At 45.4% G+C, this 24,251-nt stretch overlaps 2 protein-coding genes across 4 annotated transcripts in view; both read left to right on the plus strand.

Annotated features, from left to right (window-relative positions):
• The window catches only part of EXOC6 (exocyst complex component 6), a 173,590-nt gene extending 159,278 nt beyond the window's left edge, over positions 1–14,312 (plus strand). For all 3 annotated transcript variants that reach the window (XM_037047367.1, XM_037047364.1, XM_037047365.1), the window contains 2 exons: positions 11,918–12,030; positions 13,103–14,312. In XM_037047367.1, coding sequence (XP_036903262.1) covers positions 11,918–12,030; positions 13,103–13,235 — 246 coding nt within the window. In that variant the 3' untranslated portion in view covers positions 13,236–14,312. The remainder of the gene's footprint in view (positions 1–11,917; positions 12,031–13,102) is intronic.
• A 1,638-nt stretch (positions 14,313–15,950) lies between these two features.
• CYP26C1 (cytochrome P450 family 26 subfamily C member 1) lies at positions 15,951–23,688 on the plus strand. The gene is made up of 6 exons (XM_037047415.1): positions 15,951–16,154; positions 16,666–16,890; positions 17,374–17,649; positions 18,996–19,151; positions 20,948–21,277; positions 23,291–23,688. The coding sequence occupies exons 1-6, from the start codon at positions 15,951–15,953 to the stop codon at positions 23,669–23,671; spliced, it is 1,572 nt and encodes a 523-aa protein (XP_036903310.1). The 3' UTR covers positions 23,672–23,688.
• Positions 23,689–24,251: the final 563 nt, after the last annotated feature.

Here is a 24,251-nt window from a genome sequence, read left to right on the forward strand (position 1 = left end):
CCTGGTCAGGGCATGTGCAAGAAGCAGCTGATCAATGTTTCTCTCTGACATCAATGTTTCTCTCCCTCTCTTTCCCCCTCTCTAAAAATAAATGAAATCTTTAAAAAATAGCAAAACAACTTATTCTGAAAAAGAAAGGTGACTCACTTTTAAGTTGTAGTGTTTGTCGAGTAGTTCCTCCAAATCATTGAATACACTCCATTACCCAAGATTCTTGATAAGAATTAAATTTCTTTTTGAAAAATATTTTCTTAATTTATTTTCAACAAATCTGTAACTTCAAGAATGCATCTAACTTTCTTACTTGTTTGTTATCCCTCTCTCCCCTTCCTTGTCCCCCTAATTGTCGACACACTTTACCGTCTCGGTTGTGGTGAGGGCACTGCACCAGGCTCTGTTACATGTGTTACAGAGAAGAGATGCTGTGGCTTAAGTTTTTTCCTGATGGACTCATGTAAGATGTTTATTCGAAGTGTCAGTGGAAACAATTATCTTAGCAGGATGACACAGCCTATTTTGCTTAGCAATATCCTAATTTCCGGTGTAGGTTATCCAGAGGTCAGGTAGGGATTTCTTTTTGCACTCCTGTAGAGCAGATTCACATCAGGCAAGCATTGTAGACTGAGGTCACAATCCACTTAATTCTGCTGACTGCCTTAATCTTTCTAAGAAACTAAGTCCTTCCCCTGTTGTTTTTACTTAGTTTATTTTTGTGTGTTTTGCTGTTATAACCTGTAGTGAAGTTGTATAGCCAGTGGCTATAGCTTTTCCAATAGCTGCCTCTTAACTAAGCTCCATCATAAAGTTTGTTTGTTGCCCATTTGGAAGTTCATGTGAATACCTGCAAAGCCAGAATGTCACAGAATTGTCACTGTTCTCCTGTCTCAGAAATCTTTTCCTAACTAAGGACTCGTAAAAGCATCAGGCCCCTAAGTAAGCCAGGGCCGCACACTGTGTACTCTGACCTTAATGGATCAGGCTCAGTGTGGTGTGATGACTGCCCTTCTTTTTTCAAATTTTGTTATGCCTTGAGGTTACAGGAAAACTGAATTTATCATTGAAACACACCAAGCAGCAAGTGTTCCAACATGTTTATTGAGCAAATTATTATGCCTGACAAAAAGTAATTACATGTACAATCAGGTCTGTAAATAACTGGATAATTAAGGGTTAATAAATTGTCTAGGATAAGAGAAGGCCTTTTAGATTCTAGGGAAGTAAACTAAATATATGTCTTATAAAAATGTTTGAGTAAAGATTATAAAACCTATTATAAAATTAGAAAGATATAAAGTGAGCGAGGATGCAGACCCCCTTGAGTGAAAATACTGAGATACCATAATATTCATGTATTTAATCGAGATCACAGAGGTCCTTATTTTCCTGATTTCTGTAATGTTAAGTATGGCAGTCTAGTTAACTCTGAATTCCTTTGGGAATCCAAGGCAAAAATGGTAAAGGCTCTGTATTTGTATCTTAGGACATAAAACTGAGACCTTATGTCGAGAAAGCCAAACAAATGAGTGTGCATCTGAAATCCAGTCCCCCACTTAACGAAAGATTGCAAGGACTAAAAATTGAGGTTTCCACTTTTGTCACTGCCTGCTGAAGTATTACCAGAGGAAATAGGCCCCTTTTCTTCCTGAGGCAGCTGAGATTTCATGTTCTTGGTTTGTTTCATTTATCTCAATGGCCTGAGTTCCACTTTAAAGAATACAATAATAAGATGCCTCTAGGGGTTGAAGTATTTTGTTATAATTTTAGTTTAACTTTGTTTTTTCAAAAGCAAAAGTCAGTGTTTATAAATAATGGAAAATTGTAAATAGTATGTGTTACTTGGCTTACTAGAATTTTAAAGTAAAACATATTTGACTAATTTTATTGAAGACTAAATTAATCCAGCTACTAGTTTCTCCAAGTTTTCATTTGCCTTATTTTAAATCACAACTGTGGGGAGGAGAGAAGAGTATATCCAGTTAGATATTTACTAATATCTTAATACTTAAGAAGTGGTTATTTCCTCCCTCTTTTTCTTGATAACTGTGCTATAAAGGAGTATGGAAAGAAACCCCATCTAACTTTCTTCATCCAAGCAACTACTCTCTCCACTATATCCTGGAGTATAGACATGGTACATGCAGTTTTTCTTCATTGGCTAATCCGTATTGTCTAACTTCTTGTTCAAATTCTTCCAACGTCAATTCATACAAGCAGATCATAGTTTCTTCATTGCTTCAATGAAACAGAAGGACTCACCAGAGAGAACGGAAAGTCTAGTAAACATCTGTCAGCCTGAGCTTCAAGGTTTGATTTCCTTAGCGTTGGAAGCCTGACCTCCACTGATGAAGTCATTTCATATGCACCTGTTATGTAACTGTGGCAGATGATGTAATTAATCTGGACAGAAAATTCAATGTATGACCCAAGAATATTTGTCTAACATGTTGGATGGGGGCACCACTGGTTTACAAAAGGTAATCTCAAGAGCTGAACTTTCATTGTGAAGTATTTTAGTACATTCTATAGCACAAATTAAATCAGTCAATAAAATAAACTAGTCTGGCTTTCATAATAATTGTAAGAAATTACTAAAAATTCAGAGATATCTATGGCCCTGGCTGGTGTAGCTCAGTGGATTGAGCATGGGCCTGCAAACCAGACGATCTCGGTTCGATTCCCGGTCAGGGCACATGCCTGGGTTGCAGGCCAGTTCCCGGCAGGGGCGAGTTCCCAGCAGGGGATGCATGAGAAGCAACCGTACATTGATGTTTCTCTTCCTGTCTCCTTCCCTTCCCCTCTAAAGATAAATAAATAAAATATTTTTAAAAATTAAAAAAAAATTCAGAGATATCTTAATTATTGATAGTTTATGAATAAAGTAAGATATAATAGCCATCTTATTAGTATATAAGATGTGAGTTCAGGGTAGACATATAATTCTGTATCAAAAGGTATCATCTCAACATAGGTTTGCTTGGTGTCTACTGTATTCCAGGTACTGGGCCAAATGTGAAAATACAGATACTAAGCAAAATAAGTCACCAGCTTCAAGGCGCATAACAAAGTACATTTTAGGAGGAAAAAAAAGTACTTCAACTATTGGGATTTTAAAAAGAGACATACATCACTGTCATGAGTCATCCAACTACAAAATGAATTAATTGATATGTGATTCTTTAGTGAGTAGACAGACACATTAACCCATGATATCAATATTCTATGAGATGTGGGGGGTGCTATGAGAACTTAAAGGAGGAACAGCTAACCCAAATAAGATCAAGTGGTCTAGGAAGGCTTCTTGAGAGAGGTCAGTCCAGACTTAAGTTTGTGCAGTAAGTAAATTACCTGGATGAAGAAGGAGCAGAAGGGGACTCTACACAAAGAAGAAAATGATGAGTGTCCTGGAGATCATCATGGTTTAAAAGAGATCTGTGAGCATTCCTTGTTCAGGAGTTTAAATTATAAGTCAGGAGAGGAAGCCAAAAGGTTGACCTGGATTAGGCGTATAACTTTGTATGTCATGTTAAGGAACTTAAACTTTATCTTGTAAGATTTGGAAAGCCACTGAAGGTTTTAAGCAAATGAGTGGTGTGATCAGATTTGTATTTTAGCTGGATCTCTGGCATCAGTGTGAAGGTTGATTGATCTGGGGTATTAGAAGGGAGGGACACAGAGGATGGGCAAGACCCAAGGCCTCAAGAGGGGAGATACCCATATCAGAGTTAGAATAGTAGTAGTAGTGGGGATGGAGAGTGGGAAACAAGTGAATTCAGGAAATGTTTAGGAGATTAATCAAAACAATTTGGCAATAAGTTAGATGTAGGAATTATAAGAGAGAGGAATCACAGCAGACTGAGTCCAGATTTCCAGTTTGGGTAATTAGGTTAAATGCTGCCATTGAATATATGACCTATCTTTCAATGTCAGGAAGCTGGACCAGATACTCACCTCAGAAGGAAAACAACCCATGTTTCATGTATATGTGCAAAGGCATTATCAAAATCAAAATCACACTCGAGTGTAGTTGACACTTGAGCAATGTGGAGGTAAGGGCACTGATATCCCAACATGGTCAAAAACCCGAGTATAACTTTGACTTCCTAAAAGTTTAACTCTTAATGGCCTATTGTTGACTGGATAACCTTACCGATCAATAAGATAAAACAGTTGATTAATACGTATTTCGTATATGTATTATATACTATATTCTTATGATAAACTAAGCTAGAAACTAGAAAATGTTTTTTTAATTGTAAAGAGAAAATACATTTACAACATTTATTAAGAAAAAATCTGCGTATCAGTGGACGGACCCACACAGTTCAAACCTGTGTTGTTCAAAGATCAACTGTATTTGAGGTAAATCTACTTGAAGGTACTATCTGAAATGTTTTTTTTCCTCCTATGTTGGATAATAATAGGGCTTTTTGGTTTTCAGAAATAGTGGATAAAAACATTCTTGTTAATTATTAATATATTTCTGCATTAATAAGGAACTTTTAGGAAGCTTTCATTAAATACATTGTTATTTGGGATCAGGTACATAACTTAAATATTTTAAACCCCAATAGCCAAAAGAATTATTTTGAAACTCAATTATATAAGATGGTAATAATCTTATGTTACTAAATGGAGAGTCAAAAGATGCTCTTAAAAGTTTATGTAAAAAATTTTACTCCCAACTATATACTCAAGGGAAATAAAAATGTACCCCCACAAAAACTTGGACTAGAATGTTCATAGCAGTGTTACTTATAACAGCCAAAAAATGTAATTTCATTAGCCATTGGCACCCCAATAAATTCAATTAAAAATTTTAAACAAATAGCCAAAAGTTGGAAATAACCCAAATGTTTTTTTTTTAATTTTTTTTAAGATTTTATTTATTTATTTATTTATTTATAGAGGGGAAGGAGAGAGGGAGAGAAACATCAATGTATGGTTGCCTTTTGTGCGTCCCCTGCTGGGAGTTAGCCTGCAAGGAACGGGCCTGCAACCCAGGCATGTGCCCTGACTGGGAATCGAACCGCAATCGTCTGGCCAAATGTTTATTAACTAATGAATGGATAAATAAATGTGGTATATCCATACAATGGAATATTATTTGATAGTAAAAAGGAATGAAGTAATGATAAGACCCTATAACGTGGATAAACCTTGGAAATATTAAACTAAGCAAAAGAAACTAGTTGCAAAAGACTACATATGACTTTTATGTGACTTATGTGGAGAGTGGGGAGTGACTGCTTATGGGTAATAGGATTCTTTGGGGTGACAAAATACTCTAAAATTGATTGAGATGGTTGCACATCTCTGTGAATGTACTCAAAACCATTTATTTATACACTTTAAAAGAAAGTGTATAAATTGTATGTGAAATATCTCAAAGATAATATTGTATGTGAAATATTATCTCAAAGATGCTTTCCAAATAAATTGTAAAAAGTGATATAACAAGAAATGGATGTTTATTACATTAAAATTAAGAAGCAAAAATACAGAAAGTTTATGATAGTTACCCAAAATAGGAAAGTGGTATTAGTAAGATAAACCCTTATATGTAATAGCTGCAAGATAAAAAAAATTTAGAAAAACAAGCATATTTGCCCTGGCTGGTGTAGCTCAGTGGATTGAGCGCAGGCCTGCAAACTAGAGGATCGAGGTTCGATTCCCAGTCAGGGCACATGCCTGGGTTGCAGGCCAGTTCCTGGCAGGGGACACACGAGAGGCAACCATAAATTGATATTTCCCTCCCTCTCTGCTTCCCTTCCCCTCTAAAGATAAATAAATAAAAATTTTCAAAAATAAGCATATTCAGAGATATAAAGGTGATCATCAGAATTAAAACAAGAATCAAAAATGATTGCTTCTGGCCTGTCTGGTGTGGCTCAGTGGATTGAGTGCCAGCCTGCAAACGGAAAAGTTGCTGGTTCAATTCCTAGTCAGGGCACATGCCTGGATTGCAGACCAGGCCCCCAGTGCGGGGCATGGAGAGGCAACAGATATCTCTCACACACTGATGTTTCTCTCCCTTTCTTTCTCCCTCCCTTCCCCTCTCTCTAAAAGTAAGTAAATAAAATCTTTAAAGAAAAGACTGTTTCTTTAAATTTAAAGAAATGAGAATGAGGGGTGGGGGGCAGAAGACTATTGGTTTTCACAATATGCCCCATTTAATTATTAACCATGTATTACTTGATAAAAATTATTTTAAATAAAATATTAACATATAAAATTAATAGGTATGTATATGCATGCCATTTTATCCATGGTAGTGACCAAAAAATTCAAGATAAAGCAAGTATAGATGTATATAAACCTGAGGGTCTACTCATTGCCTCTTTTTTCCCCAAATTCCACACCCACCTAGTAGTTATCTAGTACTAGTACATAGTTTGCCATCAGAAATACTTTAAGAACATTCTACTTTTGCCGTGCACGGTTCACCTGGGTGAAGTGATTTGAAGAGACCAGTGCATCTAAATAACCTGTACAGTACAGTGTGCTCAAAGCTCATTCGTGGTCCTCAACAGGTGGGGTGGAAGGCTGCCTGAGAGCAGATTTGGCCAATGGGATGTTAAAAGAGGACAGGTGTGGGCTAAGGCTCAGGTGTATCAGAGACCCACAAGGCATCCTGAGGGCAAAAAGTGAGGGGGCAGAGTGGAGACACAATACTGCTTCTAATTTTGCCCCAGCCCTTTCTGTCTGCTACGTAAAATTCTCTTGTGTGCTGCATGTGGATTTTTCCAAATGTGCTATTTTCAGATAGCGGGAAAGAGGGTAAAGCCAAATACTTAAAAAATCATATGGAGCTCATCATTTGATTTCAACCTCTATTTAGAAAAGGACTTGTATTTTCCCCACCATGGCTAATTTAGTAAGACCCATTTTTCGTGGGTCCCCAGTGCCTGATTACTCATATCTCTTCCTCAGAGCTGTTATTATGGTGTAGGATTTATGTTGTTGTTTAAATCTCAGAAGCACTCTAGGATCCCTTGCTTCGGCTTTGTTTTTGGAGGCAAAGGAAAAATGATCTCCTGGTTTACTTTTGGAATCTGCAAAGCATCTCTGAGGTCCCAGGTGGATTTGGCGTTTGGAAAAGGGACTTGGGGGACTAAGGTTGACCCTGAGCCCCCAGGTCACTGTTCACATTTACAAAAGCAAACCTGGTATCCCCAATTGCTTTTCTCTTGAGGTTGGCTTAACTTTATTTATCTTCTGTCTTGGGTCACTGCCCCTGAGGTGCTTCAAAAGCAAAACCCAAAAGACCCCAAACAAAGAAAGCTAAACCAGATTCAAGGAAAAAATGACCTGGCACTCTGGGTTCACTTTTACAAAGGGAAAAAGTCACTTCGAGTTCCATAGAATGGTTTTAAGTCGGCCTAGATTCATTGTGTCATTTGCACAAAGTGATCTCAACAGGTCTTAGACCCCAAGTTTCTGGGGTGTAGCTCTAGAGAGAGACTTAGGATGGGAAGCCGTCAGCAAGCTAAACGTGATGACACAAACGGATTCTGCAGTGATTCCACTATTTGGAGCATATAAATGGGACCACCCATGTAACCATCTCTTTCCTTAAACCGAACCTTTTCTGTTTGGTGGACACACACAGGGAATGCTAAGGAAGTGAAACTTACAACTTACTTACAAATATGGGCACAAATCCGCTTTATGTTATCAGATTAGTTACGAAGGGTATTTTTGAATCCTTGGTGAAAAAATAGTTAGGATACCAATTTTAGATAATCTTATAAATCATGGTGAGATAGAACTGAGGTCCATTATTTTGCTGCCCATTTTTGTACGATCCACACTTTGCTTACTTCCCAAAAGGATTTAAGGTGGAATTACTTTGCTTGACTATTGGAACAAACCCATTTATAGAACTTAATACCGATTTTCGTTATAATATGCCTGACTTTATCCTTGAATAAGTAATTGTAAAATTGCTTTTGGATAATCTAGGGGAGGTTGTTGTTTTTGCTCATATTTGATCTACATCTTTAAATTTTTGGTATATGTGTTGACTAATAAGTTCATCTTTTGAGACTGCATCTTACTATTTACAAGACTGAGAGAGATTTAGTGTGATTAATAATAAATGTATTATTTATGAATCGCCATCTTAAGAAAGTAAAACTTGAGACAGAGAAGCAGAGTTTTTCATAATTTAGGTTTTAATATTAAGGACATAGTACATCCCATGAACCCTGATGGAATGTGAGAGGCTGTCCTCCAGGCAATGGCTGTTTGTGTGGAGTGAAGGTGAGTGTCTGTAGCTGTGCCTGTCATCACTCCCGTCACCTCATCCCTTCCTGTCACTCTCTGGCTCCAGAGCAGTTCTGTTCTCCTTAAACCAACCCAGAGATCAGGGATCATGCATCTTGGTCAAAGCAGGCACGGATAGCAGCCTATGGAAATGGGCTTAGTCCGTACGGCTGGCCTGTCAGTTTCATGATGTCCTGGTTTCGCATTACGTCTTTCACTTTACTAGACCTGTACTTTAGGAAATGAAAAAGGACCTGTAGTTGTTACAGATGAGGGGCACTGGTAGACCGTTCAGAAGTATTAGTGCTCTTCCTCTAGGAAGGACAAATTCAATGTTGGACGCCGTGCTTTGTTGTGAGGGAATTCGCTTCTTTACCAATGCTCCAGCGAAATCCTGGGAGAGATGGAGGGGAGTCAGGTGTCTGCCCTGGTTTGCCTGCAGGCCAGCATGGGGCCTTCTTCAGAGGGCTGTCAGCACAAGCCACAGAAGTCTGTAGGGTGCTCATTTTTGTACTCGTGAAGCTTAAGGGAAAAGCCGAAGTCAACTTGGAATAGTGTTCTGGCATCGTCAGTCAGTTTTATCTTTAATATCTGCTGAGTAGTTACACTCTGTTGGACACATTTTATGAATTTTACTGCCTAGTTTTGTGAAGTTTGTTTCTATTTACCTACCAATGCAGTATTGTGCATTTGAAAAATCCTTACACACATGGAAATGAGAAAGCAGAATATGAGACCAACGTGCTTGCAGCTCCCATATTTCTTCTCCATGTACATCTGTGTACTTCAGGGCGCAGACACCGACATAGCACTCAGGTCTACAGCCACTGGATTCACGGGCTGAGAGTAATGAGCAAGCAGACACTGGCTCCTACGTGAATTAGTAGTTTCTATGTAGTTTCTATTTATTCTATTAAATTGATAGCAATTTCCTCATGTGTTACTGTGGTTTAAAATACTAGGATTTTGTATGCATAGATTTTTTATTTTATAATTTCTTCTCTTAACATCAAAATAATACTTGTTTCCATGTTAACTACCTCTCTGCCTTCCCCACTTACAGTGTAAACTCTTGGAGGACAGGGACTTACTCAGTACTGTATCTCTGGTGCCTGGCACCGAGGCTGCCTCATTACTATAGGTGGCTGTCCGTATTTGTTAATGAATAAATGAACGTTATCTAGATCCTTGGCCCCTTTAGCCACATTGGCAATGCATCCCTTTACCATTAATGTGTATGTTTATGCAGATTTCCTTGGATATCTATAACTTAAACTCTGCACAATATGTATTTCTATAAAGGGTTAGTGTAAATTTGAAAGCGTATAGATTACATTTGTCTACATGTGGGCAGATAGGTTAAGTTTGGTGGTTCCTGTCATTTCTAGTGATAAGAGATTTGCATAGGAGTGTCTGGCCATATGTGAAAATTGTAAGCATAAGATTTCTTTATCTAGGAAAGTCTGTTTTTGTGCTGTAGAAGAACCAGTTCTGTATTCACAGTTGGAGTTGGTGTAGGTTTTAAATTAATTAAGTGGGCCCCTCCTTTCCCACCTGGGGGTAGATCAGCACGAGAGAAAAACAGACTTAGTTTAAGGCCTCTTCCTCTTGCAAATCCCAAAGGTCATGTTGCTAATGCCTTTTGGAAAGAAAGGGAGATTATAGCCAGTATACAGTTATTAAGTGTTACTTTCTGCTGACTGTGCGCATGCCCACACACACTGGTGCAAACACATACCTAACCTGAAAGAGGAATCCTTCAAAATGAGGTTTTTGGCCAACAACTTTATAAGGAGTATTCATTTTTGAAATTTAATATATAAATATCTAAGCCTTATTTCTAACTCTAGAGTTAATACATGTCCACTGTAGAATGTTATAAAAATAAAGAAGACAATAACAGTCACCCATAATCCCATCACACAGATAACAGCCATTCTTAATTAACATTTTTTCAAATTTTCTTCCAGCCTTTTTTGATGGGTTTTTAGGTAATTTTAGTAGCAACATTTATTAAAGCATCTTCCCAAGCTACTTAAAGTTCTGTGTAGACATCAGTTTTAATAACTACATATTTGTCTTACATACCTCACTATTTAATCACTCTTAATACCGAGATTTAGGCTGTTTTTCTTTCCTTCAGTGTTTTGATAACACAGATAACTTTTTTGAGAGAATATCTTTGCCCATAAGTTTTTCCCCACTTTTATTATTGTTTCCTGAATGGCCATTTTTGTAAGGTTCTTAATCATACCACACAATCACACTGCAGAGAAGCCGCACAATTTTCATTTTCACCGTGGGAGCGTATGAAAGTAGCTGTGCCTGCCTGTGAAGGGAAGGGAAAATGTACTTGTTGCAACAGTTAGAAATTACATAGAACTTTGAAAAGTTCCCTTTTCTTTTGTAGACAGTATATTCCTTTAACATTGTATCGTTTCTATACCAGTGTTTTGAATTTTGGTGTGGCCTAGAGTGTTGTCTGACAGAAAATATAGTGGCTTTTAAGAGTAGTACTTGATAATTTCATGATAGAATTTTCCTCCTTTTACAAGAAATTCTCTATGAACAGCTGTAATAAATGAACAGCTGTTGGGTGTTGGAAAATAGTCAAACTAGTCCATTTCCTTCCTAAGGAAAAGCTAGTTTCTTGTAGCCTTTTTCAGGTTTTAACCACTGCAGAAGCTCCATTGCTGTTACAGCTGTGGGTTGGCTGACGGGTCCTAAATGCAAATGCTTCATTCACTTGGAAGCAAGAGCAGCGCACTCCTCAGTTATAAAGGGAGTTAAAACCAAAAAGAGGACATAATATAAAAACCGAAAGAAGGTAGTAAGTACAGCATTTAGTTTTCTGAAACAATTCAAATGGGGATAGGAAGTTGGTTTTAAATGGCTTAAGGGGATTAGGGTTTTAAAGTTGGATGAGGAGTTTGGTGCTTTGGTTTGCACGGCCTTGCTTTTAAAAGATTACTGCCATATTTGACAACAGTTCTAACTGGAGATTATAAAGCAAATAGTCAATTTTAAAACATTATGGAAAACAAGAGGGTTTCTTTTTTGTTGTTGTTTGTTTATACAAAATGATCGCCTAGAGTTAACATGCTGAGTCCTGAAAACCCTCTTTTCATAACACTGCCTCGGATCTATCACCAGGGGGAATCCAGCAGAGGTTGTTTAATGCACTTAATTGAGATTGTCTTAGCTTTTGGTTTAAATTACTTTGGGAAAGTCTAGATGCAAATGGCTTCTTAGAAAGGTAAACATACTTAACCTCCAAGAGAAAAGGTTCAATTTAAGTACTTTAAAATTCTTCAGTTAGTAGCACCAACTCTTACTAACTTTGAGTATGACCTGAATAATGTGTAAAGTTTAAATCTCTACACCTAATATAGTCAATGTAACTATAGTCATGGTGTTTTCATTTTTTTACAATAATTTGAAAATTAGCCAAGTGTTAATTTCAAAAGCAAAAAGATAGTAAATTCTGTTTTGGTTATAAAGTGTAGTTAATGAAGTTTTAAAATGAATTTCCTTATTCTGACTTATCTAAGAAGCAGGTCATATTAAAATGGACTGAGAATGGCACATACTTTATGTATTAGCTCCAGGTGAATAGTCAAAAGTTGGTTTAACATTTCCCCATCTTTCTCAGCTCCTTGACCTGTTTATGGTTTGGGATTGGTCTACTTACCTAGCTGATTATGGACAGCCAGCTTCTAAGTACCTCCGGGTGAATCCAAACACAGCCCTTACTCTTTTGGAGAAGTGAGTATATTCTGAAAACTTTTTTAAATAACATTTTAGCATTTTGTGATTCCGTGATAATTGAAGAACTAGAGATTTTCATCAAAAGAGAAATGTCTAAAGGGAGCTTAAAAATTTAATCTGTTTTAATGACCATAGCCTCTTTCTTGTCTTTTAATGTTGATGTAGTTTTATATGAGATTGCTGTTGGTATGAACAAAACGTTTCTCCTATTGCATCCTCTATCACAGGCTTAACTGGCCTTAGAAATATGTTTACTTAAGACTAATGAGAATTGGAACTATTTTTTTATACTGTAACATAGGAAATAAGTTATTTTGTAAAATATGACTGGGAATTGGAATGTTTGCTACCAGCAAGTGCTATCAAAATCCCACCCTTGTTTTTTTGCAGGTAGATAAGCGTGTGATTTAAAAATGATGTGGTAAAAACTGAAGTAACAGGACACTCACTGGTGCATCCTGTCCAGTTAAAAATAATACAGGTTTAGGTGTTGGTTTTCCCTCGATTATGTGGCAGATTTAAGTATCACTATTAAAATTTTCAGTTGTTGAATTAAAAGCGTGTATGATTCTCCCACATTTCAAAATGTCTGTGGTGTATTTTACTTGAGAAGAAAAATAACTGTTTAAAATAAGCATAAATTTATTTTACAATACCATGAAATACCGCTGAGGCGGTAAAAAAAAAATGGTTGCTTTAAATTTTCTAATGTTACTTTTCCTTTCACTGCATCTTGCTGTGAATGTGATTGTCAGAGTTAACAGAGGGCATGTATCTTATACACTTTATAGAATGATACTAGAAAATACTGTGATATTAGAAAACTTAATGTACTTTAGAATTATGTACTAATGCAAAAACACCACTTTATATCGAATGTAGAATAAAGCTGCTAATTTTGTGTGTGGCTGCCATTTCGGTAATTTTATGAATACTTATTTTCTTTGAAATACATTTTTTCAAGCATAGAATTAGTGTGAAACAGTTCAGAGCATTCCAAGATATTTTACTTGTGAGTGTAGCTCATAATTTCCTTTTACTAAGCTTCTTTATTCACATATATTCCTAGGATGAAGGATACTAGCAAAAAGAACAATATATTTGCACAGTTCAGGAAGAACGACCGAGACAAACAGAAGCTGATGGAGACCGTCATGAAGCAGCTGCGAGGGCTGGTGAACGGCATGTCCCAGCACACGTAGGCTGTGCTCCCTGCACTCGGTGACACCAGGTTCACGGCCGAGCACTGCTCTCCGATGGCCACTGGATGTGACCACAGCAGTTCGTTTGCAGAATTAAAAAATACAGCAGAGAATAAACATTGATAAGAGCTGAAACAAGAAACAGTAATAAATATTATTTGTATGGATTTTTAAATAACTGAGTACTATTTTATATATGGAAAATGTGACATTAATTTTTTCACTTTTAAAAATATGTGTAAATCAGGTAAAAAGTTGTATATGAAACCGATTGTAAATATGTTAGAAAAACTTACACCTCTACATATAAATATCTTTTTTATTCAAACTTCAGTGGTTTGTTTTTTTCATCAGTGTCGGTTTTTGGAATGTAATCATGTCTAATTTGGGAATATTTCACTGTCATTTTCTGACTTTTAGCTTTTACTTTTCACCTAAATATGATTTAAGCAGACAAAAAATTTCTAATTCTGCTGATTCTGGGGGAGAAATAGACAAATCTTTGAAGGTCTCTGAAATCAAATGATTTAATTTAGTAAGAATATAGATTATTTGTTCTCCTTGGGTTTGATGTAATCATTCTGAATATGAAGACAAGATGTGGGATTTTCTAGAGATGCAATGTTTCTGTTTGGCAGGATTGATATTCAGAACTATGCTGTTTGTAGCTGACCCCACTCTAGAATTTATTTGGTTTGGTTTGGGTCACGTGGAAAGAGAGGACAGGCGCTCCGTGGGCTCGCCTGTGCGAGGGCGGATGCGTTCCTGCACCCGTTACCGCCGGGGTCGGGTTACTGCTTCCAACAGCAGGTCTCAGTACCATATCCTCCTGGTGGAAACAAGCCAAACCAAACGAAGTCTGGAAAACCTCCTAAAACGAATGTGCATTTTCCCTTTGTGTGAATCACTGTGATCCAAACATCAGTCTGATCCTTACTTTCTTTTCATTGTATTTATGCTGATTATTCCTTTTGCACTTTTGGGATTTATGCCTGTAAGAAACATACACCTGACTCTGTAAAACAAATGTAAAGAATTACATGTACATTTCTTGATTTTGTGATGAAATATAAAAAAGGTTGAGCAAGTTCTTGAAAATGAGTTGCTGTTGCATGTATTCAGAGCTTCCCGATTTAAAACAACCGCTTCCTTTAGAAAGGCAATGACTATTCCCTAGTTATTGGAATAGGGGTATCACCAAAACAAAGGAAATAAACATTCGTTCTTCTGACTATATCTTATCCTAAGGTTTTTCACACTTTAAAAAGTATTACATGGTAAACATGGTGATTCTTAGAAGGCACAGGAGGAGCGCGAACGACTGGCTAGCTCTCTTTGAAGACTGTGGAATGCGGCTGTTCCTCTCGCGCCTCACCCAGCCCTCCGGGGTGTGGGGGGCCCCCCCGGGCTTTGGCAAGGCGTCCGGGATTCCCAGAGCCCCGGGCTTTTCTCTGCTTGGAGCAGAGACTACTGAGGGTCCTCAGCTGGAACGGTCTTGAGGAGCTCACCCTACTTTACCTCCCCGTCCCTCTGGCTGTGCTGTAGGGGCCGGGATGCACAAGTCCTCGGGGAACCAGCAAAAACTACGGGGAACAACCCTGTAGACGGGGGGCGGGGGGGGCCTCTGGCGAGGAAGGAAATGGTGAATTTGGTTCTTGAGACACCAAAGGAGCGCAGTGATATCTGCCCCTCGTGGGCTTCGGTCAACAATGGCACCACCATCTTTTCACGGATCCCTGTAGTGGTAGATAGGAGACCAGGGATGGATGGGGGGGTGTCAGAGAATCTTGACCGCCGCTGTACTTGTGGGCGCTTGCGATGCCTAGGTTGGTATCGAACGTAGTAATTTCCCAGAAAGGGGAACGGGGCAAATAGGAGAAACCCCAGCCCTTAGCCTTGGAGTGCCGGGAGCAGGAGAGGCACCTAGAAGTTAGAGGGTGTGAATTCCAGGGAGCAAGTTAGCACTCGGCTTGTCCACCACAAAGTTCCTGCGTCCAGCGGGAAGTTCTGGCGAGGAACCCGCAGACCCCGCGGGAGGGGGGTGCACCGGCAGCCCCAGCCGGGCTGCAGCGCCGCTGCGGCTGCCACGCCCTGCTCCTAGCCCCCCTGCTCCTAGCCCCTCGGTGAGCGCGCTGCTGCCCACCGCCTCCAATCGGTACTGTGCGTAGAACTCTTTAAATATGCATAGGCACGTCACGTCGTGTGGATCAGGATCTGTCCGTTGGGAGGGAGCCAGTGTCTATATAATGTGTCCAGGGTGGGCCGAGAAGGGTTAACAGACTAGGGGAGAGAGAGAGGCGGGGTGGGGGTCTACAGCCCCGGTGATCGAAGCCCAGGTTGGCAAGACCGGTAAGTTGCTCCCCTCTTTGCCTGCCCTTTTTGCTTCTATCAAAGGAGTGCTGGTCCCTGGAGGAGGTGGGAGGTGCCCATGGGTGCCAGGCGTGAGGGTCCCGAAGCAGCCTGCACCCTCAGAGGAAAAGTCTTGAACTCGCATGGGCCTTGAGGAAGGCATGCACCCTAAGGGCGCGTGGTCACCACTGTCTCACACTGCCAGTCTGCTTTGAGGGCCAAGTCCTTGGCTGAGGTTGTAACTCTTAGTCTTGGCTCCCAAGCCCCAGGACCTTTCCGGACAGGACGGGTGGGCACTGCGCGTCGCACGCTCCCCAGCTCTATCGCCCCTGCGCTCTGCTCCACCTGGCCCCCCGCAGGCTCGCCATGTTCCCCTGCGGGCTGGGCTGCCTGTCTGTGCTGGGGGCGGCTGGCACGGCTCTGCTGTGCGCCGGCCTGCTGTTCAGCCTGGCCCAGCACCTCTGGACCCTCCGCTGGACGCTGAGCCGGGACCGGGCCTCCTCCCTGCCCCTGCCCAAGGGCTCTATGGGCTGGCCCTTCTTCGGCGAAACGCTGCACTGGTTAGTTCAGGTGAGCAGTCGGTGGTTCTCACCCCTATATGGCCCCTTCTGCCCTGGCTCCCACCGGCCCCTCATCCCTCTCAGTGCTCCCAGGGTTTGTGGCCAGTCTCTACCCGTTGCCCTTGGAGCATACGCTGCCCTCGCCTTCGCCCACCTGCTCCCTCGAAAGGACCGTCTGTCACCGCAGTTCTCCCCAGCGCCATTTAAGCACGTCCCGACACCACGCGGGAGTGAACAGAAGGGTTCCGGGAAGTTCGACGAGCAGGCATAGAAGCGGTTGTCCGGCGGCGTCTCAGCCGTGAGCCCCTGGACACTCACATCCCCTTTCTGAGCCTTACTCTCCTTTCACCAATAGGCACAGGAGTATCTACATTCCTATGGCGTAGTTGCGAGTCCCAATTGAGATTTTTGTAAAGAGTTAACGCTCCAGCCTGGAGCCAGGGGTTTGTTATCCAGGGACGGTGGGGAGGCCTGGGCCAGATTCCCAGAGGCCCCAGCCCCGTTCGCTGCGCCTCGCGCAGGGCTCGCGTTTCCACAGCTCCCGCCGGCAGCGCTACGGGACGGTGTTCAAGACGCACCTGCTTGGCAGGCCAGTGATCCGCGTGAGCGGCGCGGAGAACGTGCGCACAATCCTGCTAGGCGAGCACCGCCTTGTGCGCAGCCAGTGGCCACAGAGCGCTCACATCCTATTGGGCTCGCACACACTGCTCGGCGCTGTTGGTGAGCCACACCGGCAGCGGCGAAAGGTGAGCCCAGACCAGAGAAGGGGCCATCGGGACGTCAGACCGGCGTTTCTCTGGCACCTGCTGTGGGCTAGGTCGGGACTAAGTGTTAAGGGTACACCACAAACCTGGCCGGGACCCCTGACTAACGAGTGAGTGACCTCAGGCCAGTCCCTTACCTTCTCCCAGTTAGGTTTTTAAGGCCAGGATTGGGACTTAAAGGTCCTTCCATCTCTGACCTTCTGTACTTCTGATACCAGAAGCGCTGGAAACAGACTTGGAGAGTCGTTAGGGACAACTTCTTGGAGGAGGAGGCAGCTGGAGCCTAGATTGGTGGGAGGGATTGTACAACAGAAAAGAACTTGAGGGAATGCTGAGAACAGAAGCCATCACGTGTCGGTCCGGGCCACTTAGAAGAGGAAGAAGGGCCCGAGGTTGGCTCCTCTGGGATTGCCAAGCAGAGGAGGCCCTAGTGCTGCCAGGGCTCACCCCTAGTGCTCCGTACAGGTTCTGGCACAAGTGTTCAGCCGCGCGGCGCTGGAGCGCTACGTGCCCCGCCTACAGGGGGCGCTGCGGCGAGAGGTGCGCACCTGGTGCGCCGCCCACCGGCCAGTCAATGTCTACGAGGCGGCTAAAGCCCTAACCTTCCGTATGGCCGCGCGTATCCTACTGGGGCTAAGGCTGGACGAGACGCAATGCGCGGAGCTGTCCCGGACTTTCGAGCAGTTTGTGGAGAACCTCTTCTCGCTGCCCCTGGACGTGCCCTTTAGCGGCCTGCGCAAGGTACTACCACCCCAGCCCCGACCTTCCTCTGCGGCTCTCTTGGCATGCCCCACGTGTCACCTCTGTTGAAGTGGCGCGGCGCAGCGTTGGGCGCTGGGGTTGCCCTCTGCCCAGATTTGCTGTGTGACCCGCGGCGGACCACACACCCTCTCTGGGCCAGACAGGTCTGGCCCCCGCCGCAGCAGCCGTGGGCCTCCTTTTGGATACTCTGTGGCAGGCGCCCGGCCAGTCCCCCCAGCTCCTCCCCACAATGGCGCCTCCTGGCCGGGCCTCCAACACCCCTTTGGAAGCCCGGACGGCTGCGGAACCGATGGAAGCTTTAGGGCTGCAGACACGCCCCCGGACCAGCCCGGCGCCAGCCCGAGTTGGAGAGGGGTGGTTGCCGGCTCCCCGCCCGCGGCCCGGGGCCCGCTAGTTTCCGGATCAGAGAACCGCGGCCTCTTCAGACTTCAGAGCTAAGGGCGAGGCCCAGGGAGCGGCTAGGAAGACCCAGTCCGCCTTTCACTTTTCTCTGAGCTGGGGCTTCTCACCGTGCCAATGCAGTGGTTTTCAGTCACCTGGGTAAAAATAATAGTTATGTATAAAGTTATTATATGGGCAGATCACCTTGGATACATTTCCCGATTTAATCCTCTCAACCTGCAAAGTGTTATTCTCATTTTGTTGATGAAGAAGCTGAAGCTCAGGCAAGTTAAATAACTTACCCAAGATCACACGACTCAGTGGAGGGGCAGTGAGGAAGGATTTGAACTCCATCTACTCCGACTAGAGAGTTCAAGCCCTCAAATGCTTTTGTGTACTTGCTCCCTGAATTCTGGAGGGGCTCCTGGCCCTCTTGCCCACCACCTTACAAAGGCTGATGCTTAGAATATCCCGTTGTGTCTTCTAAGCCAGACCTTTTCTGGGTGCATCAGGGTGTCCCTTGCTCTCTGCATCAGTGCCTACTGTCCGTGCCTGAGCCCAGTGCAAGGGAAAGGCAATGAGCTGACTCCACTCCCACAAGTTTGTGTCCACATGGGCACTGATGGCTGTGTGACTCTGGGCAATTGCTTGACCCCTCTGGGCCTCAGCATTCTACCTTAAGGACCAAAAAAACTGTTTTCCTGCCTCAAAGGAGCTTGTGACAATCAAGAGAGAATGATGTGTCAGTAAAGTGGAAAAATTCTTGGGCATTTATTAAAACCCTTGTATGTGCCAGGCATGGAGCTCAGCTGGGAAACTGCTCACACCTGAACTCAGCAGAGCCAGGGCAGCCCTGGGAAGACTGGGGGCGGGGGGCGGGGAGGAGCCCAGGCTTGGTCCCCTCAGCCTTTCCACCCCACCTCCCTTCTCTCCCGGTGCATCAGGGCATCCGGGCAAGGGACCAGCTACATCGGCACCTGGAGGAGGCCATTGCAGAGAAGCTTCGTGAAGACATGGCTGGGGAGCCAGGTGATGCCCTGGCCATGATTATCCACAGCACTAGGGAGCTTGGCCAGGAGCTCTCAGTGCAGGAGCTGAAGGTAAGAGGTGAGAGGTCTGGCCTTCTCCCCTCTTTTGCATTCCTAGCAGGGTTATGGCCCCATTTTAAGCCTTACTCACTCCCCAGGGGGAGGAGGAAAAGGAGACTAGGCTTTCAGTCCTGACTCAGCCCCACCCACTCTCAATAGGAGCCTAGAAGGCTTGAATCCTAGGCCCTTCTGGCCACAAACAACTCCACTCCTCCTCCTCCCTTCTCTGTCACTCCTCGCCTTTGCCTCCGCTGCACCCCCTCCCATGAAGCCCTCTTCACTCCTTTTCTCTGTAAACCCTAAGGGCTCAGGGGCAAACTCCGTATCCTCCTGGAAACTCCCCACCTCCCATGAGGCACCTGGGCACCTGGTACTGCTACCAGTCTCTCTGTCACTGTGGGATCCCCCAAAGAAGTGGAACCGCTCCCCAAGTGTGCATAGCATGCAGTGCAGGTGGAGGAAGCTTTGAACTGGCCCCCAGGGCCTGCTCAACAACACAGAAAAACTGGGGAGGTTGGGGAGCGGGAGAACCTTAGAAATGGAAACACTCCAGCCCTTCTGAAAGCAATTCCCATCCTTGTTGTAGGCCTCAGTTTCCCCTTTCCACCCACCTCAAAGTGTGGGGCTAGGCCTTAATTTCCTCTCTGAGAATGGGTCTAATAACCTCTACCCTGACTCTGGGTGGCTGTGAGGTCTGGAAGAGTCAGGCAGTGGGCTCCCCCAAGTCCTGGGAGAGCCCAAGGGTAGGAACAGTTCTGGGTGGCGAAGGGAGTGGTGTGGGGAGGAGTGCACGGTCCCACTGTCTCGACAGGGATGGGAAGAGGCTGTCCCAGGTTTCGGGGAGCAACGTCTTTTCTGGTCAGGGCAGGTCAGGCAGGCTGTGCCCTTTCAGGGAGGATATTCGGGCTGGCTTCAGGGTCTCAGTCCTGGCTCCTCATCTTGTTGGGGGCAGACAGCCTTGGACCGGGCCATTCATTCCACACATATTATGTACCTAGTTGGTGTCAGGCTCTGTGCTGGGACTGGGGATTTAGAAATGATCAAAACACAGCCCTTCCCCTTGAGGTGCAGGAGGGGTGGAGTGCACTTTCATCTTGTGTACTCCACAAGAGTATAAACACACACCGCGGTTGCTGCCAGGAAGGAACACAGGGAGCTGGGAGGGCAGAGGCAGGCAGTGAGAGCTGGGGCCTGGAGGCCCCCCTCTGTTTTTCCTGCGCAATGCAGACCAGGAGGAGATTCAGTCCCTCACCGGGACCACTCCACTAAGCAGGAAGAAAAGACCATGATGCCGGCTTTGGTGCAAAGCTGGGGCTGCAGCTGCGGTGCCTTCCTCAGTCCCACTGCAGGCATTGTCAAGAGCCCCAGCTGCGGTTGCAGGCAGCACCGCCACGCGGTTACAAGCACTGGGCTCCCAGCCCGCTATTGGGACAACTGGCTACAGGGACATTTCCAGCCCTGCAAAAGGAGGGCAATTTTCACAGGCCAGGGCGAGAGTGGAAGGAGTTAATATACTGAAAGCACTAAGAATGGCACACGGAATAAGTTCCTGGCATTATCTGGGAACCCTCCTAAGGCAAGTGGATAGATCCTGGTTTTGCCCGTTGTTCTCGTAGCTTGTCCAAGTGGCAGACGGGATTCAGTTTCCTCCAGGACCCTCACACGTAGCCACCCCAGTGGCACATCCTGGGCTCTCTGGTCTTTGCACAACGGTCAATATGGGCCCTTCACGTCTTGGTCAGGAGGCCGGGGCCCCGCTGACCGCTGACCGCTGACGGAGATTCAGCTCCGCCCGGGCTTTCTTGCAGGAGTCAGCCGTGGAGCTCCTCTTCGCCGCCTTCTTCACCACCGCCAGCGCCAGCACATCCCTCGTCCTGCTGCTACTGCAGCACCCGGGGGCCATCGCCAAGATCCGGCAGGAGCTAGCAGCGCAGGGGCTGAGGCGCGCGTGCGGCTGCGAGCCCCTGCCGGCTGGGGATGGTGCGGGGCCCTGGTCCGACTGCCACTGCGAGCCAGACCTCAGCCTCGCAGCGCTGGGCGGTCTGCGCTATGTCGACTGCGTGGTCAAGGAGGTGCTGCGCCTCCTGCCGCCGGTGTCCGGGGGCTACCGCACAGCACTGCGCACCTTCGAGCTCGATGTAAGTGCGCTGCGCCCCGCCCCCTGCCGCCGGGCTGCCTGCTGTGGTGCCTCGGAGGTTGGAGGTGGGGAGGTGGGAATTGAGACCGCCAAGTCTTCTCTTTCCCTCTCGGAACCTCCACTTTCCTGCCTGTAAAATTAGCTGAGCCCTGTTCTATTTCCCCAGATCCATGGTTGAGGGGCTCAGGCATAGCGCCTGGTGAGCCAACAAGGTTAGGGACCTTGTAGACTTATGCTTTTGGCAGCTGGGGAGGTGGGTCAACACAAGTAGATCCAAGAGAATAAAACATTTCTCCCCCACAGCATCCCCCTCTTAGTCGGTGAGTCTGGGTGGAGTGCAAAGAGCTCCCCTGAATATCCCGTAGCCCACCCCCCCCCCGCCCGTCACCCCCGCCTTTACAAGATCAAAGAAAGGTCCTTGTCCTGTCCAGGGTCTCCTAGGCTAAGGACTCCAGAAGAACAGGACAGCGAAAATGTGGGTTAGAATCTCCTAATGGTCTGATCAGGCTGGCTTGGTCAGAGCAACACATTTAAGGTCCAGGCCTGGCTTTATCTCTGTAAGACCTTGGGCAAGTCTCACCTCACTCAGGGCTTCCATTTATTCTGTGGAAGGAGCTGCCTCGATCCCTTCCAGCTCTGACACTCCATGCAGCACTGGGCTGTGCTACACAAGGGCAGAATCTGGGAGTGGAGCCCTAACGTGGCAAAGGTGTTTGCCTGAACAGCTCTCGCTGCAGTCCCCTCTTGCCCCAGCTCAGTTCCCAGGAGGCTCCAGGCAAAGTGGGCATCTCCTTCCATGACCCTTACATAAAACAGCAAGCATCCGTGGTGTGCTGCAAACCAGGATTCCAGGGCACTGTGGGGACTGGGATCCTGCCGTGGAGGACCCGATCATGGAGAGAAAGGGGTCCAGGGCCTACAGCTTCATCCCAAATGTGTGGAGTGATCAGTGGTCCTGGATGATGTCATAGTATTTGGGGGGTTGGGATTTGAGCTGGAGCAGTAGAGGGTGAGGGTGGGACAGCCCCCACAAAAGTGGGTGGATCGGTGATGTGTTTAGAAGTGTGTTGGATGTTGCATCTTGGAATTCAGATTTCATTCTGTGGGTGTTAGTGTGCCCTACAAGATCACAGGGAAATGGGGAGGAGCACAGGTCCCCCAGGGTGAGCAGCACTCCAGGGTCTTAGCCATCCAGTTTACAGATGGGGAAACTGAGGCCCAGGGAAGAGAGCAAGAGAGTTCCTCTACGATTCTAAGATCTCTCTGCCTGTCTGAGAGCCTCCTACTCGACAGTGTGGAGCCTGTTCAGGCAAGAGAAGCAGGATAGTCAAGGGGAAGGAAGACACATCAGAAAGAGAAGTAGTTTAAAAAGCTGGAGATGCACAGAGGGAACATGAAAGCTGCTTTCCAACATTTTAAGGACTCCCCTGTTTAATTCTCCTGTGCACCTTCTTAAAGTGTAGCTGCAGACCTAAACATTATTGTTGTACAGCTGATGGATAGGAAGGACAGAGAGGCAGTTTTACATTCAGTGCAAAGAAAAACCTTTGTAATTGAGCTGACCACTGAGGAATAAGGCCGCTGTCATTTGTATTGTTCCAGCCTAGACAGCTGGTAGGTGCAGAACTAGAATTTAGGTCCTGATCTAATATCAGAAGAAAAAAGAAAGACAAAACCAAAACAGTGAAACAAATAATAACATCACATTTACTGACCACCAACATATATGCCAGACCCATTCATTTCATCCTCACAACAAAACGAGTATTTTTTGTCCTTTTTTTAAAAACAATTAAGGAACTGAGGGCCCAGAGAGATTGAGTAGCTAGCCCAAGGTCACACAGATCATCAGAGAAGTAACTGTGATTGGAACGCAGAGCAACCATTCTTGCACATTCGACACAAGTTCCTGCTAGTTTTCAGAATTCTGTGTGATGCACCCAGGGTGGAGGGTCAGCTTAGGCCCGGTTTCCAAGTTCCTCGTGACCAGGCAGGTCTCTTCACCTCCCTGCAGGGCTACCAGATCCCCAAGGGCTGGAGCGTGATGTATAGCATACGGGACACGCATGAGACGGCTGCGGTATACCGCAGCCCGCCCGAGGGCTTTGACCCCGAGCGCTTCAGTGCCTCGGACCATGATGCACGCGGCGCCTCAGGCCGCTTCCATTACATCCCCTTTGGCGGAGGTGCGCGCAGCTGTCTCGGCCAGGAGCTGGCGCAGGCGGTGCTCCAGTTGCTCACAGTGGAGCTGGTGCGCACAGCGCGCTGGGAACTGGCCACACCCGCTTTCCCTGCCATGCAGACCGTGCCCATTGTGCACCCAGTGGACGGGCTGAGGCTCTTTTTTTACCCACTCGTGCCTTCAGCATCATCGCCAGATGGGCTACACCTCTGACCCGCTGCGCTGCGGGACGTGACTTGGTCAGTGGCACTGGCACAATCGTAGTGCGGGTGGCACTTGGTCTGCGTTTCCTCAGTGCCAAGTCGTGGGCTCACTTACTCGTTCAACAGTCAACCAATGCGTCTTTGTGCTGGACTCTGGGACTCCGATGGAGGGGGAGCCCGAGCCACCGCCACAGAACCAGAGAAGCGCTCAGGCTGATGAGAAAGTGTCTCTTGCGTATTCTGCGCCCTTGGGAAAGAAAGGTCGTTGGCCAAGCTTCTTAAACTCATCCCAGGATCCCGAAGCAAGGATAGAAGGAACAGATATCCATTAGAGCTATGCAGCCTCGCCTGTCCGCGCCAAACCTGGGAGGGTGATTGGATTGAGCAGCTGCTGGATGTATTGCGCATCGCGGACCGTGCCAGAGACTCAGCGCACAGGACCAGGGCTGCAATCCTTGCGTGGAAGTGGGGACGCCAGAAGCATCTCCCTGGCCTGGCTTTGGGCCATAGGGAGACACACTGAGAAGACGCACAACGGAAGGCCCTCGGGGAGCCAGCCTCCGCACGGTGCGCCATGGCCACTCAGCGGA

Source organism: Sturnira hondurensis, unplaced genomic scaffold (assembly GCF_014824575.4).
Source record: "Sturnira hondurensis isolate 20B ecotype Veracruz unplaced genomic scaffold, ASM1482457v3 Scaffold0005563, whole genome shotgun sequence".
Lineage (NCBI taxonomy): Eukaryota > Metazoa > Chordata > Mammalia > Chiroptera > Phyllostomidae > Sturnira > Sturnira hondurensis.